This window comes from Strongylocentrotus purpuratus, unplaced genomic scaffold (genome assembly GCF_000002235.5).
Source record: "Strongylocentrotus purpuratus isolate Spur 01 unplaced genomic scaffold, Spur_5.0 spur5_scaffold_13, whole genome shotgun sequence".
Classification (NCBI taxonomy): Eukaryota; Metazoa; Echinodermata; class Echinoidea; order Camarodonta; family Strongylocentrotidae; genus Strongylocentrotus; species Strongylocentrotus purpuratus.
Window position 1 is genome coordinate 33,490,496 of NW_022145598.1, and position 27,185 is coordinate 33,517,680.

The following is a 27,185-nucleotide window of genomic DNA, read 5'->3' on the forward strand; positions in this document are numbered from 1 at the left end:
GTTCTGCTTTCTTTAAAACTAACGTAGTCCTATGTGATTTAACCCATTAAATATCCATTTACCAATGGCGTATTTATATATTATGGATCCCGGGGGCATTGATTTTAATTTTGAACCCTCGATAAACAGTTTTCTATTTCTATAGATGGGACGCAATGAATATTCCCAATAAAAAAATTATTCCGAAGAAGTATGATTTTCCCTTCATATGCAGGGGATGCATTCTGCTTTTCTCCCCATTCTCATTTCTCTTACGTTTGTATATTTTTTTGCGCCCTTTTCCATTGCGTTATTTTGCCCCCATCCAGGGTCGCCGCTAGCTCATTAACCTCCTACATGCACCCGCTCCATGTCGATGCGCGCCCGATATTTATTTCGTGGTAATTCCTTAGTAAATTACCAATTTTATTTTACCTGTATTCCGATCACACGTCGGGGCTGATGCATTCCATATGGGCAATTCTGGCGATAGTCTGACTCCTGGAACACACTGCAGTGTCCCACTTCCATTCAACCTGTATCCATCATCACACGTGAGATGAACAATGGAACCAAACCATGTGATGTCAGAATAATAATAATAATAATATAGTATATTTATATAGCGCATAATAAATTGTGAATTTCTCTATGCGCTTTACAGTTTTGTACAATCATACCAAGATCCATTCATGTTGCAACACGTAGGCGACAGTATTTGAATCTCAGTCCCATTAGAACAAAGAATCAAAAGAAATTTACCCTTCATAGGATTCAGATCGTATTAGAAATCTGGTTGAGAAAATGAACAAAATCGGAAAAGTAATATGGAAGTTAATTTTTTTTGAAAAATGGGGTCATTAATACTAATTTATAATACGGGGCTTTTCTATAGGCATATATGTGTATGTATACATATACATGTAAGTCTATAATGATAGGTTTCAGAATGTTTCGCCTATCGGAAATGTTGGTCAATCGATATGTTTACATGCCCCGACATGTAAATAACGTTTTATTGCCAATAACATTTACCTTAGTATTCCGTTAGTAATATTCCCTTTCAAAAATATTCAAATATCTGATTTTTTTTTTAAACGTTCATGCATTCGTTACAGAATACGGTATATGAAAGCTAAAATTACTCTTCAACCGTTGTTACCCCCTTTCCTTTTTCGTTATCAAGGTCGATATTTTGCCCTTTCGTATTAAAATGGTATCTTCATATTTGTTCGAGCTTTAAACAAAAACGTTTCTCTCTCTTTCTCCAATCTATGCAAGCCACATATTCACACCACTTCAAACCGTTGCAAAAACACAGAATCCTTACACGACCACATCTTACACATTTAAACCACACATCCTCGCACCTTCTTACCCTTACACACCACACCTCACATCTTCACCTCCTCGCATCTTCACACCCCCAAATCTTTATCCCTTTCTCCAATCTATGCACGCCACATTATCATACCTCTTCAAACGCTAGCAAAACTACAGCGCCCTACCATGCTCACATCTAACACATTTACACCCTGACACCTCACACCTTTACACCATTATATCCTTGCACTTTCACACCGTCACACCTTCACATCTTTACACCTCCACACTCTTACAACCCACACCTATTATACAACTAGTCAGTACTATTTCCTCAAATGTTATAACAGATTTAAATCTTTTTTTTTTACACCATTATATCCTTGCACTTTCACACCGTCACACATTCATCGTAGACAATTTATAAATAGCACCATCCTTCCATTTGTCTAGCTTTTTTCAGGGTGAAATAGTTATTATAATACTTCACATTTACAGTTTTGTGTAACCAAATTACCACCCAGTTTATCAAACCAATAATCAAACATCCATTTCCACTTCGAATTTGTTTCATGGAAGTATCTTAGTAATCATTTTAACTTAGAACTGTTTAACTGTATAACAGTAAATTTTACATATTTAGCCCCTTTTGAAAAATCATCAATCACGGGGACAAAAATAAATAATTTGAAAGTGTTCTCATAATTTGTTGGCTAATATAATTCAAGTCAGCATACAAGAAAAAACCTTCCCCAAAAGATAAGCGAATACCTCACGACCAAATTCAATTCATACATATACTAAATACAGAAAAGCGTTGATTCATCGAAGCAAAAAATAATGCGGGAATTTAACTTCCAAAAGAATAATAATATTGAAAGAGCCAACAAGTTATATGTAACAAACAACAAAGACATATGGGACAATCACATTCTTTAGGCACGTAAGTGTGGAGAAAGACACGTCAATTCAGAAGCATATGTGAACTTAAGGGTTTAGAAGGATGCGTTACCTGTCATATGATAACAAAAGGAAGCATGATGGTGAAAGTTGAGAGTGGGAGTTAAAACATAAAAAATGACTGTATATTCAAGCGCCTCTTTTGAAAATCATGAGTCAACTCGTCATTTACAAAGCCATAAACTCGGGGGGGGGGGCGGCGTTTCACAATTTGTTTTCTTCATCAGTGACAAACGACAGATTTTGTTATGAGCTACTGAAATCCTTGCTTCTGATTGGTTATCAGCATATTTGTCAATGCTTTTTGTCATTTGCCATTGGAAAAAGGCTATGTACCCCCCCCCCCCCCTGGAGATTACTGCATGGCACATTCCATGATTTAGAATGTTAGAAATGGCATAATGATACCAGCAAACTCAATTGATAGTATTCAACCAGCACATGCTCATACTCCACATAGACAACATTAAAATGATCCACCACTCGCATTGTATCATGTGTTTTTGCTATCCGCACAATATTCATTCAATGAATGATGGAAAAGTAAAAGTCACATCGAGATGCTTGGCTGGGACTACTGAAAATATCCACTACTAAAGCAGTTAGCGGAAGAGTAGGATAATACAAACGAATGCACGTTTTCTTGCTACTACAACTATATATATTAATATAAAATAAACATGATAAACTAAATTAAATCCAAATCCAAATATTATTTTACCGTTTGACAAACTTCTGCAGATCCCAGGCTCATCAAACACATTTATAAGAATATCAACCATTTTGCATAGACCTTAGTAGTTGTAGCAGTGAGTTCCGGGACGGCCATAGGTTTTGTACACGATTTCTTTCGTACTTATACTATTTCTAATTGACTCGTGTACATTAACTTTGACAGTCTATTTTCGAGAAAAAACGGACTTATAACACGTGTGTCTATGGGGTTTTGACGAGGTCTTGACTTTTTGAATTTAATTAGGGATTTGTCATTTTGGACTTGTGAATGTGATTGTGACTTTATGCATTTTACTTAGTGATTTTCTCTGTTGGACTTGGATTTTTTTCAAGCAAAAAGTTAATTACAACACGTGTTTCCATGTGAATTTTGACATTTTGAATTTTACTAAAAGATCTTTAGGAATTATTGACGTTTTGAATAGTGGATAGGTATTTTATTTGTGGAACTGACTTTTAACAGGAGTGTCTATGGAATTTGGACTTTTTGACTTTCTTTCTACCGGTATACTTTGTGTTTGACTTTCTAAGGAACGTTTACAACGCCGTTGTAGGTTGGATCCATATCTATTGTTCGATCAACTAAATAAAGGAACGTGTATGTGATCCTCGCATGGCAACACGGGGAAGCGTATTGCAGTCTATGTGTATAAAAGGGTATTGATTTTGTATAGGTCTAGTTTCTTTTGTATTTGAATTACCTCTTTTCAGCAATAGAACCGTTGTTTCTTATTGATCGTGTATTGAGTTTATGAACCTCTCAACAGCCTTTCGACAAATGTAGCTTGTTTTACTCCGACCTGTTCATACCGCCGAGTTCTTTGGACTTTCACACAACCCTTTGATATATAATTCAGGGCTATGTTTCGACTCTCTCAAAACATCATCAAACAAGATTTGAATACAAAGATAAGAATTGTAATTTAGTCATGTAACTAGTGAACAGAGATAAAATATACAAAGCATTTTTAACTAGAGAAATAAAACCCAATTCACATTATTGTATTATTTCATCGTAAATATGTTTTTTTTTAATTAAAAAAAAGTTAACATAATTGTACAGTAAACATAAACACCATAAATCCGTAGTTTAGCGCCGTAACATGCCGTAACGCCGCATTTGACGGATCATTCATCTCTATGCTTTATCCCCGGGGGGGGGGGGGTACTCAGATTATAGTCGGACGGGGGTGTGCGGCTGAGACCTCCGAACCCATACCCACATCCAAGGGTCCTTTTGCTGAAATAGGTACCCATGTCTAAGGATTTCAAACGTCAAATATTACATTTTTTAAGCTGTAATAATACACTCTAGCAAAGCATATGGAGAGTCAACGCTAATGCATATTGACCTTTAGCACTGCACTACGCGTTAATAGGCAGCATTTAAATACATGAATAGTCAATACACTCATAACACAGTAATGCACACAATCATGCCGATGCGGCTGATCGGCAAGTTCGACAGTGGACTCACAATTTGATTTTTTAAATTATTCTTTCTAACATCGGAAAGTTGAAAAAATCGATTGTCACTAAAGTATAGATTTTTAGTGAAATTGGTTGAGTTTTATACAGTGGTGTTTGAAATGTTGAGAATCAATAGCACAGCTTTTAATACACAGCCAGGATAGTAATGCACCTATGTGTGTATTAATACAATGGCCAAAAATTTTGCAGTTTCTCGATAAAATTCTTTATTAGTAAACTGTACCATACAACATGTAGTTTACAAGTAGTTTACACACATAAAGATGAAAACACCATGCAACATAATTATACTGTGCTAGCACCTCTAGCATCTGTTCTAATTGAAGGACTTTTCCTGTTTTAATTAACGTACCCGTACACGAGCTCTCAAGCATTGGCTATATAGCTCCCTGCTTGAGCCCCGCTGCTGCCCGGCTGCTGAACAGAGGGTACGCAGGGAATAGCTGATGATCATATCATTTTCAGCGTGCAAAGCGCTACAATTTTCCGGGGGTACGACCCCTTTACGGGCGGATACCATACCTAGCGCGCATTATGCCATATGAGTACCCGGTATAGAGCCCATGGGGTCGTGATATATGTGGTACCCCGGGATCTAGTTGAGTTTACGAGCTACTGACTTAGAGGGCAGTGCGTACACCTCGTACACTGGAAATGCAATCAACCGAAGGATTCATTATTTTATTTAGAGATGGGAGAGATTTAGGCATTTGCAATGTAGGAGAAAATCCCAAAATCCCGGAGAAAATGAGGGAGAAAAGAGGGGAAAGGAATAAATGAAAAAAGGGACCCATGTCTAAGGATTTTTTTAATGAAAAGGGGACCCATGTCTAAGGATCTTTCCTGAAAAAGTCACCCTTCAGAGCGGCACATCCCCGTATACCCAATATACGTGAGTACCCCCCCCCCCCCGGGGTTTTATCACCAACTTTTCTAGAGCACCCACTCTCTTTTTGAGGTCTAACACTCTAGTATCAACTACGTAACTCTTTTTCATACTTTCACCATCTCGACTCTATTTCATAATTTCACCATCTCGACTCTATATCATACTTTCACCATCTCGACTCTTTATCATACTTTCACCATCTCGACTCTATTTCATACTTTCTCCATCTCGACTCTATATCATACGTTCACCATCTCGACTCTATATCATACTTTCACCATCTCGACTCTTTATCATACTTTCACCATCTCGACTCTATATCATACTTTCACCATCTCGACTCTATTCCATTATACGTTTCATTAGTGACCATTATATAGTTGTGCGAATGTGATATCTTAGCAAATGCTAGTGCGTGTGAATATATACATGTAGACACAGGGAGGCTGAACATATAAAGGTGATTTTGTTTCGTGCAAAATCAACTAGAATAACAAGTGCTTTTTTTCGAGTTTCTAAACTCTTGCTATTCATTTCACAAATACACCAATAATAACGAATGATTATTGTTAGTAGATGAAAACATATACACAATTTCAAAGTGTGTGTACAACTGAAAACAAAAATGTACCAACGAATTGTTGTTTAATATAATTCAAGTTAGTAGACAAGAAAAATCCATCCACCAAAAGGCAAGCGACTGCCTCACGACCAAATACAGCTCATACATAATGCATCATACAGAATAGCGTTGAAAACATAAACACAAACATGAAAATATTGAAACAGCTTACAGTGTCTATTTAATAACTCTTATCATGCCACAGGGCTAATCCCCATTGTGCCAAGCCCCAAATCACGGAGTGCCAAGTTTATATTGAGATAATCTGATTAACGCGATGGTTTTATGAATAGCGCGTGCAAAATACACAGCACACTACAATGAACATGGACAATAACCGCTACTACGAAAGTGTGCACGCACGCACATGGCACCATAGCAATGGTTTGCTCGCATGTACAAAGCACTGTAACGATAGCGTGCATGCAGCCTCATGGCAGGCTATGAGATAAACAACAAAGAGAAGCGGGACAACGACATTCTTTATCACGTTAATGAGGAGAACGGATCGGCTATTAAGAAGTATGATTTAAGGGCCCAGATGGATGCGTGACCAGACATACAATAAAATAGGAGCATGATGGTGACAGCTTGAATTTGAAGTTTCAACATAAACGACGACTGCATATTCAAGTGCCTCTTAAAAAAATCACGAGACAACTCGTCGTGTAAAAAGCTATTAACTTTTGTCTGTAAATAAAGAAAGGGATGTTGAACTAGAGATTACTGGCACATTCCATGATTTAGAATGTTGGAAATGGCATGATATCTATTTTCAGCAAACTCTCAGCAAATGCTCATAGACACCTCCAAAAATAATCCACAATTTGAGAGCCTTAACATTGGCATTGTATGGAACCTTGTGTTTTTGCTATCCGCAAAATATTCCTTAAAATAAATAATGGAAAACTAAAATTCACATGCAGATGTTTGGCTGGGATTACTGAAGAACATGCACCATAATGCAGTTAGCGGGACAGAAGGGTGATACAAACGAATACACGATTTCTCGTTACTACAAACATACATATTGATATGAAGTGAACACGATAAACTAAATTAAATTTACAAAATCCACATTTCATATATATCTTGGCAAACTGCTACAGATTCCAGGCTCAGCAAACACATTTATAAGAGTATCAGCCATTTTACAGAACCTTACATCGTAGGAACAGAACCAGTGGCATATCCAGATTTAGTGATGGGAATAAGATATTACATGGACCTGGACCAAGGTCGGAAATGCAATACCGCGTGCATTATAAACATTGCAAGATGTATTGATAATATATTTATATATTACTTTCCTTCTTTTTTTTCTTCTTTTTTTTTGGGGGGGGGGGGAGGGGCTGTGTGTATTTTTTTTTTTTTTTGGGGGGGGAGCGGTGACTTCGAAAGGGGTTAGGAACTATATTGGAAAGGGGCTACACATTCCCCATCACATGCTGCATATGCCACTGATGTTATATTCGGAATATCGCTGATTAACCACCTAACACTGTACATGGCTTTTATAGGAACTAATATTAAGTTCAATCCCTTAGAACTACATGTATGTAGAATAATTTTTCTGAAAAATGTCACCTGTCTACAATTCAAAACGCTTACAATATATATTTTAACATTAATAACTTTCAGTTGTCCTGCATAAATAACTTATTTCATATGTCATGACGTCTTAATACACGCAAGTGGTAATGTAAATGTTGATTATTTCACAATACTACCACTGTTGTACAGGCTCCCAATCCTTAACTGTTGGTCTATCTTCTTGGATATTCCTCGTGTTTAATACAATGTACATGCAAGAATAATGAATTCAAATTTCAATAATCTTTGACTGGATTATTGATATTTTCTGCAGATTATTAGAGTCACGTTGTCTTAAATAACGTTTATTCAGCAACATCTTGACCTCTATATTCGGAATAAATAGATATTAAATATATTTATTCATGTTTCTTGTCGGGTATATGAAGAGTAACCAACAGCTCAGGCTGAGTACATCACTGTACGAGATTTTAACCATTATTTACAAAGTAAGTTTTGTTTATATACATTTTATAACAGAATCAATAACATTGAAGACAAAAAATAAAACATGATGGTTAAAAACCTACTTATTCGAAATAGAGTTGTTGTAAATATCAAAAACTACACATCAAATATTTGAACTCTGTTATATCAAACTTATAACATATACAATTATAAATGTAAATTTGCAAGAACATTAACACATGGTTTGTCATAAATTGAAAAGTCCAGGTAGGATAAGGAAAACAAAATTACATTGAAAAAGGTACGTACATATGCAGTAATTAAAACGAATAATATCGAGCATTTCACAATATCCGCGTGCTATAATAGCATGAACAAACTTTCCCATATACAAATTATACTCCATGTGCTCGTAGGTCGAGCTCGTCACTTGGGATTAGTTCCTGAAATAATTGTTCTCTCTTTAATAGGCAATCATCCCGGTCATGTCGTGAAATAGGAACAAATTAGAATTCCATTGGGTTGTAAAGCACATTATCAACCATCACTTCAGCTAGGTTGTCATCGTGAGCGTTGCTTTCATTATAAATCAAAACATCTGTATCACAATCTTTGCTACACATTTGTTGATCGTCATCCTCTAGACAGTGGTAAAAAGGGTTTAATTTAAAAGGTAATGGTGAAAGTGGAAAATTGCTACCGTTATGCACGTCATCGTGTTTAAAGTCATCTGCAGAGTAATATGTATTGTCTGAACGTGTATTTTGTGTCAGGTTTGGAGAGAGAGTAGAAGAGTGAATTCCACGTCTTTCTCGAGGAGGGAGGGATGGGCCTTCGCGAACACCAACCGATATCGGCCTATGTGGTAATGGGCGATTGAGCATGGGCATCATCTCCGTCCTGTGCCCGGCATTGATTGTGTTTTGATCTGTCATGTCTTCAGGTTCGTAAGCATTCACATCAGTACCCATGTTTAGTGTTGCTTGGGGTGAATTAGTCATACTAATTGCGTAGTGATACGGATTACCCGATGCGTAATTATTGTTCCCGTGCTGTAAAGCAGTTAATTCAAGTGAGGGATGTAATGTGGGGGAGTTGTTAAGGATCAGAGGCGTTCGGGTAACATGTTGGGATCTGTTAAGTAATATGGTTGGTAGGGATTCTTCAATGGGAGGTTGTGGAAGAGCTCTGGTACTGTTGGTCAGGTCGGATTCCCTGGTTGCCGCACGTTGCTTATGGATTTTTCTCTTCCTGCATTTCCTGTAAAAAATGTAAATCAAGTAAGTTAATTGAAATTAAGGTCCCCTTCTGATAAACAATTATGTAGGCAGGCTAACATGATGTGTGTTCATCTTAATGAATCTCGCTGTTTTTACTTGAATAGTTTAAGGACTAATTGCTATGCATATTTTTATTTATGATGATGACAACACAAATAGTTGTTGTAGTATAAGTAATAGTACCACCAAAAAAAAAACACTCTTATACTACTACAAATGATAATTCTTAAAATGATGATAGATATAATACAAGTAATGAGGCTAATGTTAATAACGATGATAATATAACCTCAAAACAATAATTACGACAACAACATTCATGATAATAATACTAATGATAGCAATGATACAAATTACACAAAGCGCCCTTACACCAATGTCTACAGATTCTCAAGACGCCTACAAAATAAATCTAGATTAATTCTTTCAAAGAAAATCAACAGACACTATGTGAAGTCGATTGTTGAACCATGATAAAAGGAAACTTAAGATGCGCATTATAATGATAAAGAAGTTGATGCTCGAGCATGACAAACAAAATGCTAATAATCCCGCCTGCGTGATGAATCCAATGCTGATTATGACATGCATGATGCCCAATGATCAAAAGATGCTGATGAACATGCATTTACCTTAACTCCCGCCATTAGACACCTGTATTGTGAATTCGATCGAAAGTCTGGTTTAAGAATTAAGAGTATGATTTTATCTTCTTCAATCTACTTAAATTTTCTTGGTCTACCATGCACGTTTAAATGTCCATCATGCACCTGATTCCAGAATATCCATCGCTACATTATGGATTTGTCTTGTCCAAATATCTCAACCGTGACGATCTCAGCCCTATTGCCTTTCGAAATTTCTTACAACGATACAAAATTAAACAAAACACCTCCCCGACCTTTCCTGTTCATTAGTCTTTTTTTTAATTTGGCAAGCAAATTAAATCTGATTACACTAAGTATTGATTTCGGAAATTAGCTCATGCATAGAACCTATTTGCATATATGAAATTTTTAAAAACTAATAATTATGGTTACCTTCTAACTTGCGTTAGTCTTAAGCTTTGCTTATTATCTTGGGCTATACCATTGTCCATTTTTACCATTGTACCATCCCTCCACCCCCATCACCCCCTCCCCAATCGTTTTGTTGTCTGTAATTCATTATTTTCATGTATCAGGCATAAATGTTCGTTTCTATTCTGCCCTATCTCTATTTTCTACTTTCTAAGCGCAAATGAACTTACCTTGTGTTAGTGCACTATACAAATAACGTTCATTATTATTATTATATCCGACCCTGTTACAAAAATCTACCCTGAATTCAACATTGAAAGGGCAACAGTCATGCATTTCTTCACCACACCAGGGACAAGATAGACGTTGATTACCGCGGCATAATTGTCTTCCCAACGAGCCTCTTAGCATGTCAGAAATCACACACCATCGCAAGCGCATTCACACGCAAACACACAAGCCACACCAACATGCTCACATCTATTGTATTCATACGCACCAAGACAGTAACACATAACTTAGCTTTGGGTTTAGCATTATGAAACATTAATTTGAAGAACAACGTGCTTATAACAGGGGGGGGGGGAGCTACAAAGAACATTGATATATTACACACAAAAGCAAAACATAAATAGAATGTTAACTATGACATGAATAATGAGGATGAATCTAAAGAAAATGTATGCTTAATGAAGTTGCATGTAGCTACTTGTCCCATGTTCATATTGCTTGTATAGAATAACGATGAAACGTGGGACTAGATCGAAAGCTCGAGAGACCGACAGCCAATAGCCCAGCATTGCTTTTTATTTGCTTTTTTTTTTTGCTCTTAATTTTCATCTTCATATATTCAAATCAAGCACTTGTAATTTCTAGGAAGAACTTTTTTTCTTGTTATAAATTACTTCCACATACATGCAACAGCTTGCAATTCTACTCAGATGTTTTACTACTTTTTCAAAAGGATCCTTTCTTGTAGGCCTCTTACACAATGGTTTGTTGGATCAGTATGATATGCTCATTCGGAAAGAAAGAAGTTTGACTAATCATCAAGTGATTTCTCGTATTTTTTCCAAGATATTCTCTAGGTAAATAGAGATTTTACTGGTTTAGATTTTTATCAGTCGTTATTTCTTTTTGAAGCTTCTAAAAAGCTGATATTCCTCTTAAATTAGAGAATCATGAACGTGATTTTTCAGCAATGTATCGGTTTTAGCCACAAAATACATCAGGAGATCAAACTCACTCTGCAACTTTTACATGTTGAAAGTTATTTCTTTCATATTATATACTCAATACCTCGGTGTATAAACGTTCTTCGTTAATTCCCGCCTGGCATCTTTAGTTAAAGTCGGAGTGTCTAACCCTAAACATGTGTTAAGTTTCATCTACCAACCCACATGCTTTAATTAGAAAGCTTCTTCTTGATAATTCTTTACTTACATCCCGTTCTACGTTTAATTTGCTAAGGTGGAACCAAAAAGTAAGAAAAATATATTGCTAGCTTTTACTGGTTTCTATACACGGTATAGTTAGGCCTACAGCCCGATGGTATTTAGCACTCATCCTCAATTTCCTCAGTGTAACATACTAACATAAAATTTATTGGAATATGATTGACAATCACAATTTTTTTTTGTAGGAGAAGTGGAGCGGCAAAGCCGATCAATTACAATAAAAAATGTTATCGTGTCAAATGATTGTTTTTGCTTAAGGAGCAGATTTGGATAAATAACAAGGCATCTCATGAACCGCTCTTTAGCCATGATAGGGCAATGGCAGCCATCTTTCAAATACTCGTCATGAGGGCACTCTCCGTACGATTTGGTCAAAAACTTCAGAGAATGAAAGTTCTCTGACTTGTCACTGGAAACAAAATCACGTTAACTTTCGTATCTATTCGCTCTGTGTTCATATCCACCCCACTACTTGTAATTTTGCGAGTAGGATTTAGGTGTCAGGGCTGAGTTATTAATATACTAGAGCCCAACTACAAAACTGTTCATAAAGTATTTGCAACGTAGTGATATTTTTCCAAGCTTACATCAACATCTTGAAATATGTCTACCAAAGTCCTCGGGGGTAGGATGACTAAGATATTTCTATATTTATGTATAGAATTATGGTTACATAAGTGCAGCACTTTGGTGTTTTCATCTCAGAATGAAGAATATCGGTTCTTTGTATTTTGTGGTTATGCCACTTCTATAAAATAATGCCGAATGATTATAAATGCATGCAATTGAGTTTGGAATAGATTGCAGATAGCCATGCCGCTTAGATTTTACAAACACATTCACAAAGGGCAAAAAGTTACAAATCTTACCTTCAGGTATCATTCCATTCCAGTCAATATGTGGTCACTGAAAGTCTATGTATGGTAATTATGAAGTTTTTTTTTATTTCAACCAAATTCATCTAACAATTTTACTGAAATGAAACGCAAAACACTCATCAAAATTATACCTCAAGTTATATTTCGACTGTTCTCGATATGCCTGTGTATTTCAATGTGATTTTGTCAACGTTATTCCTTATTCAGTCTCCAATCACTCTAACGCGGTGCTCCCATTCTTCTACGACATATCCTCGTTGTTTAAAGGTCATACAAAGTTTTGGGAAATTTTGAAAATTGGCTGGATAATAATAATAATAATAGCTAGTTTTTATATAGCGCTTTTCAGGACCGATAGTGATAGTGATTCTTTAAAATTTTAATATATTTGGATGCCCCTGTGGATTTTTTTTTCATCACTAAAAAAATTAGCCCCTAAAACACTCCTGCTTTCGAGAAAAATTGAATATAAACATTGACCTTTCAACGTTTTTGACCATAGCGCCCTCATTTAAGGTCGGAGGTATAGCAAACTATACATTCCTGGAATCCTCGTGACCAGACAAGTAATTTGATATGCATATCGACACGATTAGAATATATTTGAATTTCTACCACTGTTTGACCTTTGTTGACCCCTCACGAAAATGCCTGGGATTTTCAATGGGGCAGCCCAAGACAAAAAAAAACACTTTGAAACTTTTGTTCCCAGAGATTGGTCAAGGGACCTACAGGCTGGTCTCCTACTAAATAGCTTATCAGTCGATTTTAGTCAAGAAACATTGTTTTATAGCTTAATTAATATCTTGACCTTAAGAGGGAGCTATACAACAGAGTTTATTATTTACAATTTCATAACTTTAGACTCGATTTCAACCGCGAGAACGAGCACTGAATATTGTAGGGTCGCATATGCTTCTAATATGTTAACCAAATTTTAACCAAATTCATGACCCCGTACCAAAACCTTGTATTACCTTTAAGGGAATAAAGCGAATACCGTATGGCGTACGTGGACAAACTTTTGAAAAGGAAGAGGCTTATTTTAGTTAATCGCGCCAAATCGTCAATTGTAAATTATTGCATATTAAATATAGTAATACTTTGCAGAAACTGATTATGGAATTAAAAAGTAAGGAACAACGTACCAGACAGCAGCACATATGATGCAAATTAGGAGAGCGGTGAGGAAGGCGGTGAGAAGAGGGGTCATGGGTGGTGAAATGGCTATAGCAGTATTACCCTGTCCACTAGTCATTGGGTAAGAAGGATCTACATGTTGTTTTTTATGTTTTATAAGAACAAGACACGAAGTGAAAACATCGATAATCAGTTGGCAGTCAGTCATGCTAATGTAAAAGGTGTAAACTATCACAATAAATACTTTTACTGACTCCTGAACTCTCTTCACTGTGAGATTTATATTGTGAGAAGTCGTAGATTATAAATCAAATTTGGGTCTCGCAGCAGAATGGAAATTTCATAGACATTTATATAGAGTAATACATATACTGTAAATGTATAATATAGTGGAAAAATCTTTGTATTAACTCTTTTTACAACCGTCACGGAAGATTTTCCAAATCAAATTATTTATAATATTTATATTTATATATAAAGATATAAGTTAATCTTGATCCCTCAGTTATTTTCCAGGATTGGCGAGCAAAAGCGGTTTATAATCAACTGACTTTCCGGTGAAAAGAAAAAACAAATCACTGAGACAAAAAATGGTGTTCTGGTTCTAGTTAGCTTATTAAAAGTACTCATATATATAATACCCTTTAAAATGTAAATGTTACAATATCCAGATCCTAAATATTGGTGGTTTAGTGGGCACTCTAAGAAAAAATGGTGCAAACCGATGTAACACTGGCAGCACCTTTAGGGGTTAGATCTTGCACCCTTTTAAAGGTGCAATCGTGTACCCTTTAAAAGGGTGCCAGATTGAACCTTTTAGGGGACCTGTTAGTACCCTTTATGGTTCAATCCTGCACCTTTAGGGGTGGAAACCGATGCATCACTAGCAACACCATTATGGGTTCAATCCTGCAACATTAGGGGTGCAAACCGATGCAATAACAGCACCTTTAGGGGTTTAATCCTGCACCATTTAAAAGGTGCAATCCTGCACCCATAATCGAGGAATAATCATGAAATTTGCTCGTACACAAAAACATATTAAACATGCATGTTGTCTCTTGGTGAGTAATTATATAATCAATATATCTATTGCTAAAACGTGAATGTAATTGTACCATGATCAGACAAATTATTCTATTGGTTAATGATTGCCGAAGGAAAATACAAATCACAAAATTGATGTGCATTGTCATAATTTGCTTTAAAAAATCATGATAAATGTATTTGTATGTGAACACGTGTAAAGTAATCATGAATATGCATGCAATATGCAAACTTTTATTTCGCATCCTTTTTTGGTCGATAGGGATCGTTTTTGTGGGAAGGGTTCACAATCTAATATATTGCACCCTTTTGTTAACCCCTTTTCCTTCAGTAGGGTTCGCTTATATGTAAAGGGTGCAAAATCTTATTTTGCACCCTTTTTTCTTAAAGTGTGGGTGCAAATTTCTTTACATATGAGTTTGACGTGGCATTTTTTTTCTTCTGATAAAGTGTTTTAAACAAATTTGATAATTCTGTATTTGACAAACGGGAGAGTTTTCGCATGACTACGTCAAAATCTACTGGCTAATTTCAAATTAGTATAGATAGAGTTATCTTATATTTCAAACATTCAGAACTCTCTTTTTGGCCTGATTTCGTCATATTTTTGTCCTATTTTTCTGCTTCTATACCAACGAAGTTATTAATTATTATAAGTGTTGAATTGCCCTATGAGTGACGTTTAGGGTATAATCATGGTTAATTTGTTTCGGTTTTTGTCTATTAGGTTTGTTCACTAACGTCTGAGAGTGTCGTTTTATCGTGTTTTTCCCCTGTCAACAAGGTCTTTTTAGCAGTGCTTGCGGTTACCATTCTCTCCAAGGTCCATAATCTAAGATACGAGTCATGAATCACCACTAACCATAGGAAAACCTCCCATGTGTCCCATAACTAAAGTAACCATTATTTAATGTATATATTTTCGTATGGGACATGTTTGAAGGTTTTCCTATGTTTATTAAATATAACATACTTTTCATAAATTTGCAATCTGTACTTTTTTTAACAACTACAACATTTTAATTGCGATGAAATTTATCTATATTTGCATCTATTTTGTTAGCAAATGATAACAATTTTCTTCATCTGATGGCAATGCTTAGCCACTGGAAACATGTTGTCTGATGACTAGTTAACATGTTGTGTAATGTAATTATATTTTATGTTTGAGTATTTTGAGCGAGGAATAGGAATTCATAAAATCTTAGGGGAAGAAAAAAAAAAAGGCGAATTTAGATTCTGTGGTTAAATAATTCCCCTTCATTGATGGGGGGTCATCATGATGTAGATCATCTCCTTCCGAAAACCCAAAACAACCTGAACAAATGTAAGATATTCGGTATAAGGAATTGGAGGTGAAAATAAACGAAAAATGGCATCTGACAGGTATGCCACTCCAGAAGATAACGTATGGTGCGTGATGTCACATGCATGTTATATGATTATGGTTTGTTACTTCTAAAATATAAGAAAATAATACGATCAGAAAAACTGCATAAAATAGCATGGAAGTGGTAAGTATGCAAAATAATTCTTGTAACCCATCTCTGGTGGTGTCCTATCCTGCGAAAACGGCTCAGAATGTGTATATATCTTACCTTGTGTTGTTTCAGCGAAGGTACCTGATGTACTATCTATGAATCATGAACATAAGTATACAAGTTCAATCCCATATTCGTCAGTGGCGTACATGTTTGAGTTTTGTTTTAAAGGCAATTTTTAACAATGTTAAATCTGAGATGCAGGGCCCTACGTGCTATCAGTGTCTGTGATATGGTGTAATATTGAAGCCCTACAACAATTCAAAATGATCATGAACTGCCTCAAAAAATTAAAAATCTTTGAGTGACCGGTTACACCATACTCGTTTTCCTTAATAGACTGTGGTGTTATAATAACCGTCAGGAAAACGAAGTTTTAAATTACGATTTCCGATCATAAATATCTTGATAATCAGACAGGCGATCGGCTTATACTAGTCAGTGGGTTCCTGACTGACCTAACGGTTTATAATTATCATTGCAGCATGAGCTAAATCCAGGATTTTGTTTTAGAATCTGAGACAAAGTTACCCAATCCCCTAATGAAAAGACCAAATGAGTTATAAGGCGTCAGCCTTATATCCCAACAGATTGATAAACATCTGAAATAAAGAAAATATATAAAAAATACTTTGAACCAAAAGAAATGTTGTTCTGCAAACAGCATGCAAATAATCTCTCTACGTTTTAAATATCAAGATCTTCATATCAACGGTTAAATGCAATGAGCTTGTTTGTATTGAATATGTGCTATTATGGTGTCATAATTCTGACATTCTGATAACACTGCAGAAAAAACGGCTTTTATCAAATAAATAAATGATTTCCCCCGCCAACGTACTGTAACTCTTCTTTTTTCAGGTTTTGCTTCCACAAGATTTAATGTACGGCATCCGAGCGTGCAAGAAATAAAATGTGCAATGTAAAATGTTATTGTAAACACATAAGGACATTGCAAGATGTTAGCTTGGTAAGTGTGTCTGACCAACGTTGGGGCTTGTGCATTTGTAAATGCTAATTTCTGGTAATTATTATTGGATGTGTAGTATTTGATCGTGGTATGCAAAGCCTTGTCGACGTTTGGTTTTCAAAAATATTTTGCCCGAAAGTTGTTTGGATAGAAATTTACCCTCATTTCGTCCAATCCAACACATAATTTCTTCATTTAAATGATAAGGCCTGTTCATAAATTTCATAACTTGATTTACACAAGTACAGCATCAGATGTAAATTGAATGAGGAAGTGTCGTGCTGGGAGCCATAATTTCTAGGTGCTGTACTTGTGTGATATATAGTATAATAGTGTCGTCCATCACTCAGAATCATTTTTCAAAAGTCTGCTAAAGAAATCAGGTTGCTAGTAGAAATAATAATGTAAATTATTCGCGTTTACATTACTATTATATAGGGCATATTAAGATTATTCGCCTCTACACACTGATTTGTAATTAGCGACAGATCAGGCATGGCAGTACCTGCCTTCAGTTTAGAATGTGCAGTGCGTCTCGGAAAAAAACGGAACCGAGAATTAGCGATGTCTTATCATAACTTAATGACAATTATAATTATTAAATGCCACATGTTTGTAAAACTTAGATCCTTTTCTATCATTTGATGCAACACATATAATGCATTTTTCACGCATGAGTGATTAAAATCAATTTGAAGAGAGGAAACCATAAAGCCATTTGGCGGACGGTATCTGAATTTTAAAGAGAAAAATCACATTTCTAGACAAATCAGTTTTTGCCCTTTCATACGACACTTCAATCAGGAAAAAAGAGCAAGGAATAACAAAGTTCTGTTTGTTTAAAGTGATGCTTGCATTTCCATAATTCGATTTTAAAAGTTCGTTTTCACTGGCCGCCCGCCTGCCGTAGCAACAAGCAGATTTGACAACTTAACTCCGTTTCGTTCTAAAATCAGGCATGCATGAATTCTTTCGTCTATGGCTGATCGTCAACGAAATGGATTTAAGTCTTTTGTCAATTTAGTTTGTAACGTTGATAAAAATGTCCCGGTTTAATTTGTGTTACTTAGTTCAAAATGAACAGAAATGAAAAAAGAAACAAACTTATTATAGTAATATGTAAGAGTTGTACGCTGCAAAAGTAGTGTAATTCAAATGTGATGTTAGACATGGCTTCTTAGTCTTAGTATCGATTTTCCCATTATGAAAAGAACGATGGAGGTAGCAATCGTTATTTCCTTTTTTTGAAACTTAACATGCTCCATGTTTTGAATTTCTATGTGCCCTGGAATATGAAAGGTAATATAAATTCACTTATATCTATAGCTTCAATTGCCCCCTCAGGCCATTGTTCGTTTTTGAGGTTGGTACTCTGTTACATGTAAAGCCTATATTAAAATCATGGGAATTTTTTATAATATGCCGTTTCTAAACTGAACTTTCAAAGGATTATATTTGTTATGACGTTTTCTTTGATGGGATGCCTAGACAGTTAATATTGTAAGGAAGTCATTTTCCGCCTTTCATTTTCATTTGAACTACACTTTCTTGTCTTTCAAATGTATTTTAAAGTCATATTTCAACAGACTGGGCTATATAATATAGGTTTTCCTGCCCAATTTCATCAGAGTTGCATTCGAATTCATTAATAGACGTTCAAGTTCGAACGATTTTCGTCAACTCTCTGCTCTCATGGTTCATTTTCATTCTTTGGTCATTCAATTCGTTTTATATCATCCCTTTGAAATGTTCATGTCATTCAATTTAGAGAGAAATCCATTCAATTATTTAGTGACGCGAAGTTGTCATTCAATTTCGCGACAGCTGGATAGACGTTATATACACCCAGTTCTGGACGTAGGCTTTGATTCGACATCGTGTTTAACGAGGGAAGTTAGTTTGGATTCTAACTTTTTCTTTGTTAAACATACTCTTAGACTTCTGGTCGAGTTAAAGGGATGTAGTAAAATACGGATATATGTTTCTTCTGCAGTATTTCTTTTAAAGTTCAATCTTGATTTACCTGATCATCATTTAATTTGTTTTACATATAGATTTATAAATATATTACTTTAAATAAATTCCTAGAGCAATTTACACGATACTATTAAACTCGGTCGTATCATATTTATAAGTCATGACAAAATACCAACTTGGCTGCATATAGTGCGGCAATATAACAATGTGATGCGTATGTATATATTGCAAGGTCTCATGAATTCCATTCATGTTGTCATACGTACCTTGCGTGGATGTTGGTCCTGCGGTTACTGCAAAGTTTTTTTTATTTTACGATAATCATATACAATTAACAAGACATTTGAAGTTCGTTTTAATCAGCGTATTGATGATCACAACAGTCGGGAATTTAAAAAAAATCCATTTCATGATAGAAATATATTCATTTAAAACTTATCGAGCATGGTTGGTGTGCAGAAAATATTAATCTATGGAGCAAAAACGTTTGAAAGGCTTATAAAGGCTACGTAATTAATCTATAAATAATTAAAAACCTTCAATATATTTACGACTTGTAACTAAACTAGGTGACACGTTTGTAACACGTTTGTAAGCAGAAGGAAAGCGGATGGAAAGAGAAAAAATCCTAAAAAAGTCATTTATGACATGAAATTGTACATATATGTATATATATAGATAATTCATAAAATAGTGTGTGGCAAAAATAGTCAACTGTGACTGATTGCCAAACAAAATCAAATCAAGAAGAAGAAGAACAGAGCAGATTTCCGATGGGCCCTCAATATCATACAGTTTTCCACATTATTTCATTTAACGTTAATGATAATGTTTAGAGGGGAAGCTCAAAGTAACATAGGTTGGCCTAAAAAGAACATGTAAATGAAACCTTGGATTTTAAACCTTTTCAACATTTAGGAAAATCATGTGAAGAATGCCGACAATTTTGGAATTTTGCATGATTTTACGCTTGGATATGACAAAATGGCAAATCTGGGATTTAAAGCACTTCGCACATATGCTGTGTATTAAAACGTCACTAATATACCTTTTCTCAGACGAAAGCGCTCATTTATATATGTACTCTCGAAAAATTCTTTTACATAATTATATTTTTACAGAATTTTTATAAGAAATAGATCTACTACTTCATCAAAAAACAGGATAATTGGACAAATATGGAATTTCAATAATTGAACAAATGAGAGTCTAGCGCGCAATTTCAATCGCAGAGATGCCATTTTGCAGTGATCAAGTACAAACAAAACAAATGCATAACTGTCTGTCTACTTTTATAATTTGATATCTGTAGACCCGATCGTACTTTTTCAACTTTTTACAACTTTTTACACAAGTTTGATCATATACTTCTATGAGCATTTTCGGATGACAGATACCCTCGCTCGAAATGTGCATTCCCCCCCCCCCCCCTTTAATTCATCTGTTTTGACCTGTAGATAAAGGTTTGAGTTACTTACTTGTAATCATTTCGCATGTTGGAGTAGACCCGTTCCAGACAGGAAGGTATGACGATACCTCTCTTACGCACTGCAGTGTTCCACTTCCATTCAGCCTGTATCCATCATCACAAATTAGATGAACAATGGAACCAAACCATGTGATGTTAGAATCCCATGATCCGTGAAAGACGTCATCCAGCTCAACGCAGAATCCGACAGAAGCTAACGAGAAAAATACGACAACGAAGAAGAAGAAAAGAAGAAGAAGAAGAAGAAAATAAAAAAAAAGTATTACATCTGGAACCTTACAACTGTATGTAGACATATCGAAATGAAGATTACTTTAAAAATGATATAATTTGTTTAATCTAATTTTTTCTTATACAATAATGAGTCCCATCCATTCCTCCAATTCCGAGGACTATAGCCTGGTTCTTTAGGGCTAACGATTTAGTCCCCGTCGTTCGAAATGTCAAGCTTTGGGATACAGTATGTTAGGTTCAGAGTGGGATCGTAACAAGAGGGATACACAAGGGATATTAAACATATAGAAGGGAAAGCAATCGATTCAAAATTTATTGAAAGCTGATACCAGCAACCTCAGAATTTACAGGTGGATTGTAAAACTAAACCAATGTATGATCTACATGTAGCTCTCTCGGTTTACCATTATAAACTAACTGATGTGGACCACATGACCGGGCTTCTATCTTGCTGAAGGAGGATAGTCCAATGTCATCGGATGTGGAGCAAAGGCATTTATTGCCATTGATAATGGCTATAGCATGGTATGTGTCAGCTCTGCATGATGTGATACACTTGGAGATTGAATCGTATGAGGATCCGTCCTGGGGTTGAATGTTATCCAAGTCATAACATCCTTTGAATCCAGGCTCTGTCGATGAATATGGATTTATAGAAAAATAGTTACTCAACAAAAAAAAAGTAATCGACAACACAAAATTATACAAACACATTTGCTGATTTGCCCATTCTACGGATGTTTTCAGTTAATAGTTGAATGTATTGCTAGGAGAGATGTTGTAAAAGCCTCGGTCACAAATGCCATAACGAACTGCTACGAACGCCGTACGAACGATTTTCAGACAATGGAAATTTGGGAAGACAATAGAAAAACAGGGAGATTCGTACGAAATTATCGTTCGTACGAACCTTTGTGACCGTAGCATAAGTAACCATTGCATATCCCACTGATGAGTTTTGTCAGATTCTTTTTCTGGTAATTATTTCGAATTGAAAGACATTAATGTGTATATCTAATTATTATCCTGTCATTTGCATATAAAGTTTTCTTTCATTTGTTGGCTTTGCTTTGCTCAAGAATATCAAAATGGTTAAATAAATTCATAGGACGTATTACTTTTCATCCGTCTATAGTCTTGTTCAGACGGAGACAATTTACCCCGGGTAAAGGTCGTGTTAAAAGCTAGTCGGGGTAAATATGGTGAGGTAGGTGTAAAGGTCGAAGTAGTGACGGTCTGAACGACGGTGTTAGCTACGCATACATTTACCCAGACCTATTTACTCCTGGATTTATCCAGGAGTAACTCGCTTACACGACTAGAGGGTAGCGTATTAAAGTTGAACACGTGGATGCTCTCACTGACACCCGGGAGTATCTTTGACTTTTCACGAGGGTTGTTTGTTACAATCAAAAATGAAAATAAGAATTTGCACGGTTTAGATCCGCAAAGCGGGTTGAGGTTGACTAGTGCGGGCGTCACCACTTCCGTAGGTTACGTTGGTCGGTGGAAGGTCGTGCTAACTCAATCGTGGCAAGTTGGTCTAAGAGCGTGTGGACAACTGATAGACTAAGTGAAATATACATTTGTTTGTTTGTTTGTTTTATTTCCGTATAAAAGACATCATGCATTCAGTAATATAATAACAAATAGAATAATGAATAACAAGATAAAATAAACGGCTGGATAGCCCATATTCAGCGGTATCATTATGATACCGCTGGTCTTCCATGGGGACCAGAATCTTCCATGAGGTGTCTACTACTGCGGGGATTAACTTCACAGACAGGCAAACCCCGTCTCAACATGGTTCATGACTGATTCATCTCTATTGAAAAACAATCATATAATATATGAAATTCTGACATTCAGTCCATCTTTAAAAAAAACATACCCAAGACAGGTTTAAACAAAAAATTGTATTTTAGCAAAAAGAAACCATGTTTTTCCTTTAGTTTTTGACTTGATGTTTCGGACACATTGAATATGTTTAAATCATTCATCCACTCATCTCTTGGCCCACCACATATGACCATGTAAGCAGTCCCACCCCTTACAGAAAGTCCCACGTACGTGCTCTTAAAGCTCAAGACTCACCAAAGCACTTGACTTTGACCGCCTTCGACGAAATGCACTCGTTCGATGATGCAGAGCAATCATGAGAACGGTATGCGTCTGTCAAGATACATCGTAAAAGAGAATGAATTGCCTAACATACTGTACTCAGGCGCGTACACAGGGTGGGGGGGGGGGGGTTGGGGGGTTAAACTCCCCCTTTGGTAATTTTCAGTGTGTAACCCCCCCCCCCCCCCATAACCCCCCTAAACCCCCCCCCCCCCCCCCCCTTTGGATTTTTTTTTTCTTTTTTTTTCTTTTTTTATAAAAAGAAGAAAAAAAATTATTCCCATGGCTGACCTAAAAAAGGTGACCTTACCCCCCCCCCCCCTCAAGGGAGCAAAATGTCAAATTTTCAAATTTCCAGACCCCCCCCAAAAAAAAGTGTCTCTTACCCCCCTCCGCCCCCCCCCCCTACCCCCACTTATTCAACGGTCTGCTGAGTCGCTGCGATTTTTTTTGGGACCCCCCCCCCCAAAAAAAAGTGACCTCTTACCTCCTCCCCCCCCCCCAACCCCCCGCTTATTCAGCGGCTGGCTGAGTCGTTGCGAAATGTTCGGCCCGATTTATAAATGTTAACCCCCCCCCCCCCCCCCCCCTTGAAAAAATCCTGCGTACGCGCCTGACGGTACTTGTTCATTTCATGGTACGAGAAAAGTACATATTTTGGTAATTGAATCTAAAGTTGATGCTGTATTATATTCTGTTAACAAAATGGACAATTTCGTTCACATTATGGACAGTGAATCTTCATTTAGTAATGTGGAATGAGGTTATAACGCGCAGTACAACAATATTGAGTCTTACTGTTGTAAATTGTAATGAATAAAAATAGTGAGCACAAACACTGTAATTCAAAGGACTTACACATTGAACGAACGCACTATTATAGGTATAAAACGGAATAAATAAATAAATAAATACTAAACAGAAGCATAATGAAGTAGACACACACATAAGAAGACAAAAACCAAAACAACCGTGTAAAAAAAATACAATTTCCAAGCCTAGCTCCTTACTATTCTCACAGCTATGGGCCCGAATACAAACCGGGCCAGTTCTTTCAGAGGAACACCATCCTTGCTCATAGGACACTTCTTTGGCGCCAGGGAAACCAAGTTCCCCGCAGACAACCTCCGCCACCCGATCAGCCGAGTGTTCTTCACACACTCTCGTCCATTCACCTCCTGACTCAGCTTGTAGTTCAAGGAAACCCTCTGCTCGTGTATGGCCACCCGTGAGACGCCCGACTCGTATTCCTTAGAATGATTTAAAATATATAACTGGCAAATGTAAAGTATTTTGCCTGGTAGAGTCATTTCAAGATGGTTATACAAAAAGAGAGTAATTTTTTTTTTTTTTAAAGCATCATGCTGCATAATTTCATTTTGAATATCAAACAAAAAAAGAACAGATAAAGATGAATATTTGAATTCAATTTTCGTTGAAATCAAATGTATTCTAAATGTGTCGATTAAATTCCTCTCATTTGCTGTTTTATTCAGTGTTTTTGTAAATTTACCAATTATCTCCAAACACACCTTCCTCCGAACATTCGTGATAGTGTATTGCTCGTCTTCTAAGATGTCTAAAAGATGTCGATCAACTGGATAAGTATAGTTAATTGATAAGCAATGTTCGAAAATCCATACCTGACAAGTCGTAGCATGAGGCGGAAATGTTGAATCCATTCCCTGTGGGAGTTCCATCTGATCTAAATCTCAGAAGCAAGGTGTTTCTTCTGGACAAAAATGGAGAAATAGTATTTTCCTCTCCACTATAGCGCTGCCTTTCTCCATCGTCAACGGTGTCTATAACCGTGATGTCACCCAAAGGCCCTAGACTGAAGTTATTGAAGGTCAGAAGGATCATTCTCCCTTCCGGTGCAGTGACAGACCATTCTACGTTCTCAAATTGCGGGTATGTAGATGGGTAATTTCGAGATGTGATCACGAATGCATTCATGCAATTGATAGGTACTTGAACTAGGAAGAAAGATAACACAAATTACTTTAGCTGAATTTGGAAAAAATATTATTGATAAAAAAAAAATATTCATACAGTACATGTACTTATCGCTGTATGCCATCATGGGTCATAGGGTAATTGATTGTGTTCGTATTGTTCTTAAAACGACTTATCACCTTGTGTCAATGATGGTGGTTTTCAATGTTAATGGATAGCACTTAACCTCCACATGGTCTAAACAATTCATTACGGTATTTCTGTATTCGTAGTCGAAAGCATGTTATCTTTCACCATATGGTGGTAAGAAAATTTCTTGTGCTCTAATCGTTTAACCTCCTGTCACCAAATGTGATCCAAAAAGACTGCGGCCCTACATCTCATGATAAAAATTACATCGACGTTTTCGAGTTTTATTATTTATTTCATTTTAGTTCCGTAAAAAACAAGACGTGAGATAAAAGGCTAGCAAAGATTATTCCATCGATATTCATATAAATGAATATTCAAGAGTTCGCTGTCCATTTATATTTTTTGTTATTTTACATTATCGATAAGGCACTGCTTTAATTCAAACTTACTTTAATGAAGCCGTTTATGAATTACATTTTTTATAATTACCTGTACAGGCGGCCTGGGTAAGGATAACCATGAGAATGACAACATGACAGTATTGTCGAGCGATTTTCAGTACCATCGAAGTTTGCAAAATGAGTGCCTGGATAGCAGTCTGAAGGACAGAAGTGCTCCCTTGTGTGCCCTCAAAGGGGGGATGGGGCGAGTCATTGAAACTGTGACAGTATAGCTCCTCTGATGTCTGCAGAATCTTGTCTTGTACAGTCTTTGATCTGTGCAGACTTTTGGTCCTGTAGGAGTAGGAATTGTCAGGTGTAGGCTGACCCGCAGAGTTGAAGGTGTTTGGTCTGGGCTGTGATTCGGACCGGTAGGAGTGTGAACCGTCAGATTTACGTGGACCCACAGAGTGTAAAGTCCTTGATGTCTGCAGACCTTCGATGTGGGATTCCCTAGACAACTGTCGGAGACCCACAGAGTTAAGGACCTTTGATCTCAGCAGACCTGTTGAGTGTAATCTCTTTGATCCCTGAAGACCCTTACAGCGTATATTTGTGTACCCTTTCATACCTAGGGATAGAAAATTCATGGATTTTCGTACTTTTTGATCAGCAGAATTGTCAATCACCAAAAAGAACAGTTCGTCTAGTCGTGAAGATGTAGATATCAAAGGTGCTGCTACTTTGGAACGCCCGAGGTTGGTTCTCAGAATAGTTATATTCTGTATCATCTCCAATGTAATGCTTATTACAAGTTGTACCTCTGACACAATATGACACAACTCAGGCCGCCAATTCCGAGAGTTGGAATTCATCGAACTCTTTCGATCCTCCGATTGATCGTACTCTGCATAAAAAGAGGAACAAATTGATTAATTCTTCTATACAAATAATGATCATTCGCCGACATTGTATAACACAGGTATTCTGATAAAGGTGGTGTTGACGAAATTTATGATAAAATAGCTGGGAAAACGGGGTCAGAGACACAACGACATTTACCAATAAGATCATAATAAATTATACTGGCAAAAGTCTGGTGAAAATGTTAACCTGTGGAGGTTTCGTAAAATATATCTGTTCATCTACATGACTTTCGATCAAAGGGTTGAAGATTCGAATCCTAGCCCGTCACAAACGTCATTTGCCGCTCTCCACACACCTGTAAATGGGTACCTTGCAAAATGTAGGGGTGATAAGAATTGCAGGGCCCGCAGGAAGAGTTGCAGGGCCAATATGAAGAGCAGTATTACTACTGACGTCGCCACCATGAGAAATATTAATAGGAGACCTTTCCATGAACAAATAACAGGGTATCAATGACACTGCGGCAAGTAGCTCTGATTATGAAATTCAAATGGTTAACATGATTATATGAAGAGGTTAATTCCAAAAGGAGCTAAACCCATTTTTGTAACTTCGGAGAAAAAAGAAATTGTTTACTAGATTTTGTACAGGTGTCTATGGAAACTTGACATGAAAAGGTGTATTCTATCATAAT

General features: G+C 36.4%; 1 protein-coding gene across 1 annotated transcript in view; it reads right to left on the bottom strand.

The window, feature by feature from the left end:
• LOC105446516 overlaps positions 1–27,185 on the bottom strand; it is a 115,368-nt gene that overhangs the window by 61,722 nt on the left and 26,461 nt on the right. Inside the window, exons 3-9 of the mRNA XM_030983715.1 lie at positions 25,734–26,531; positions 24,800–25,132; positions 24,167–24,406; positions 23,130–23,207; positions 21,437–21,664; positions 20,788–20,991; positions 16,420–16,455 (exon numbers count right to left, since the gene is read on the bottom strand). Of these exons, the coding sequence (XP_030839575.1) occupies positions 16,420–16,455; positions 20,788–20,991; positions 21,437–21,664; positions 23,130–23,207; positions 24,167–24,406; positions 24,800–25,132; positions 25,734–26,499 (1,885 nt within the window). The 5' untranslated portion in view covers positions 26,500–26,531. The remainder of the gene's footprint in view (positions 1–16,419; positions 16,456–20,787; positions 20,992–21,436; positions 21,665–23,129; positions 23,208–24,166; positions 24,407–24,799; positions 25,133–25,733; positions 26,532–27,185) is intronic.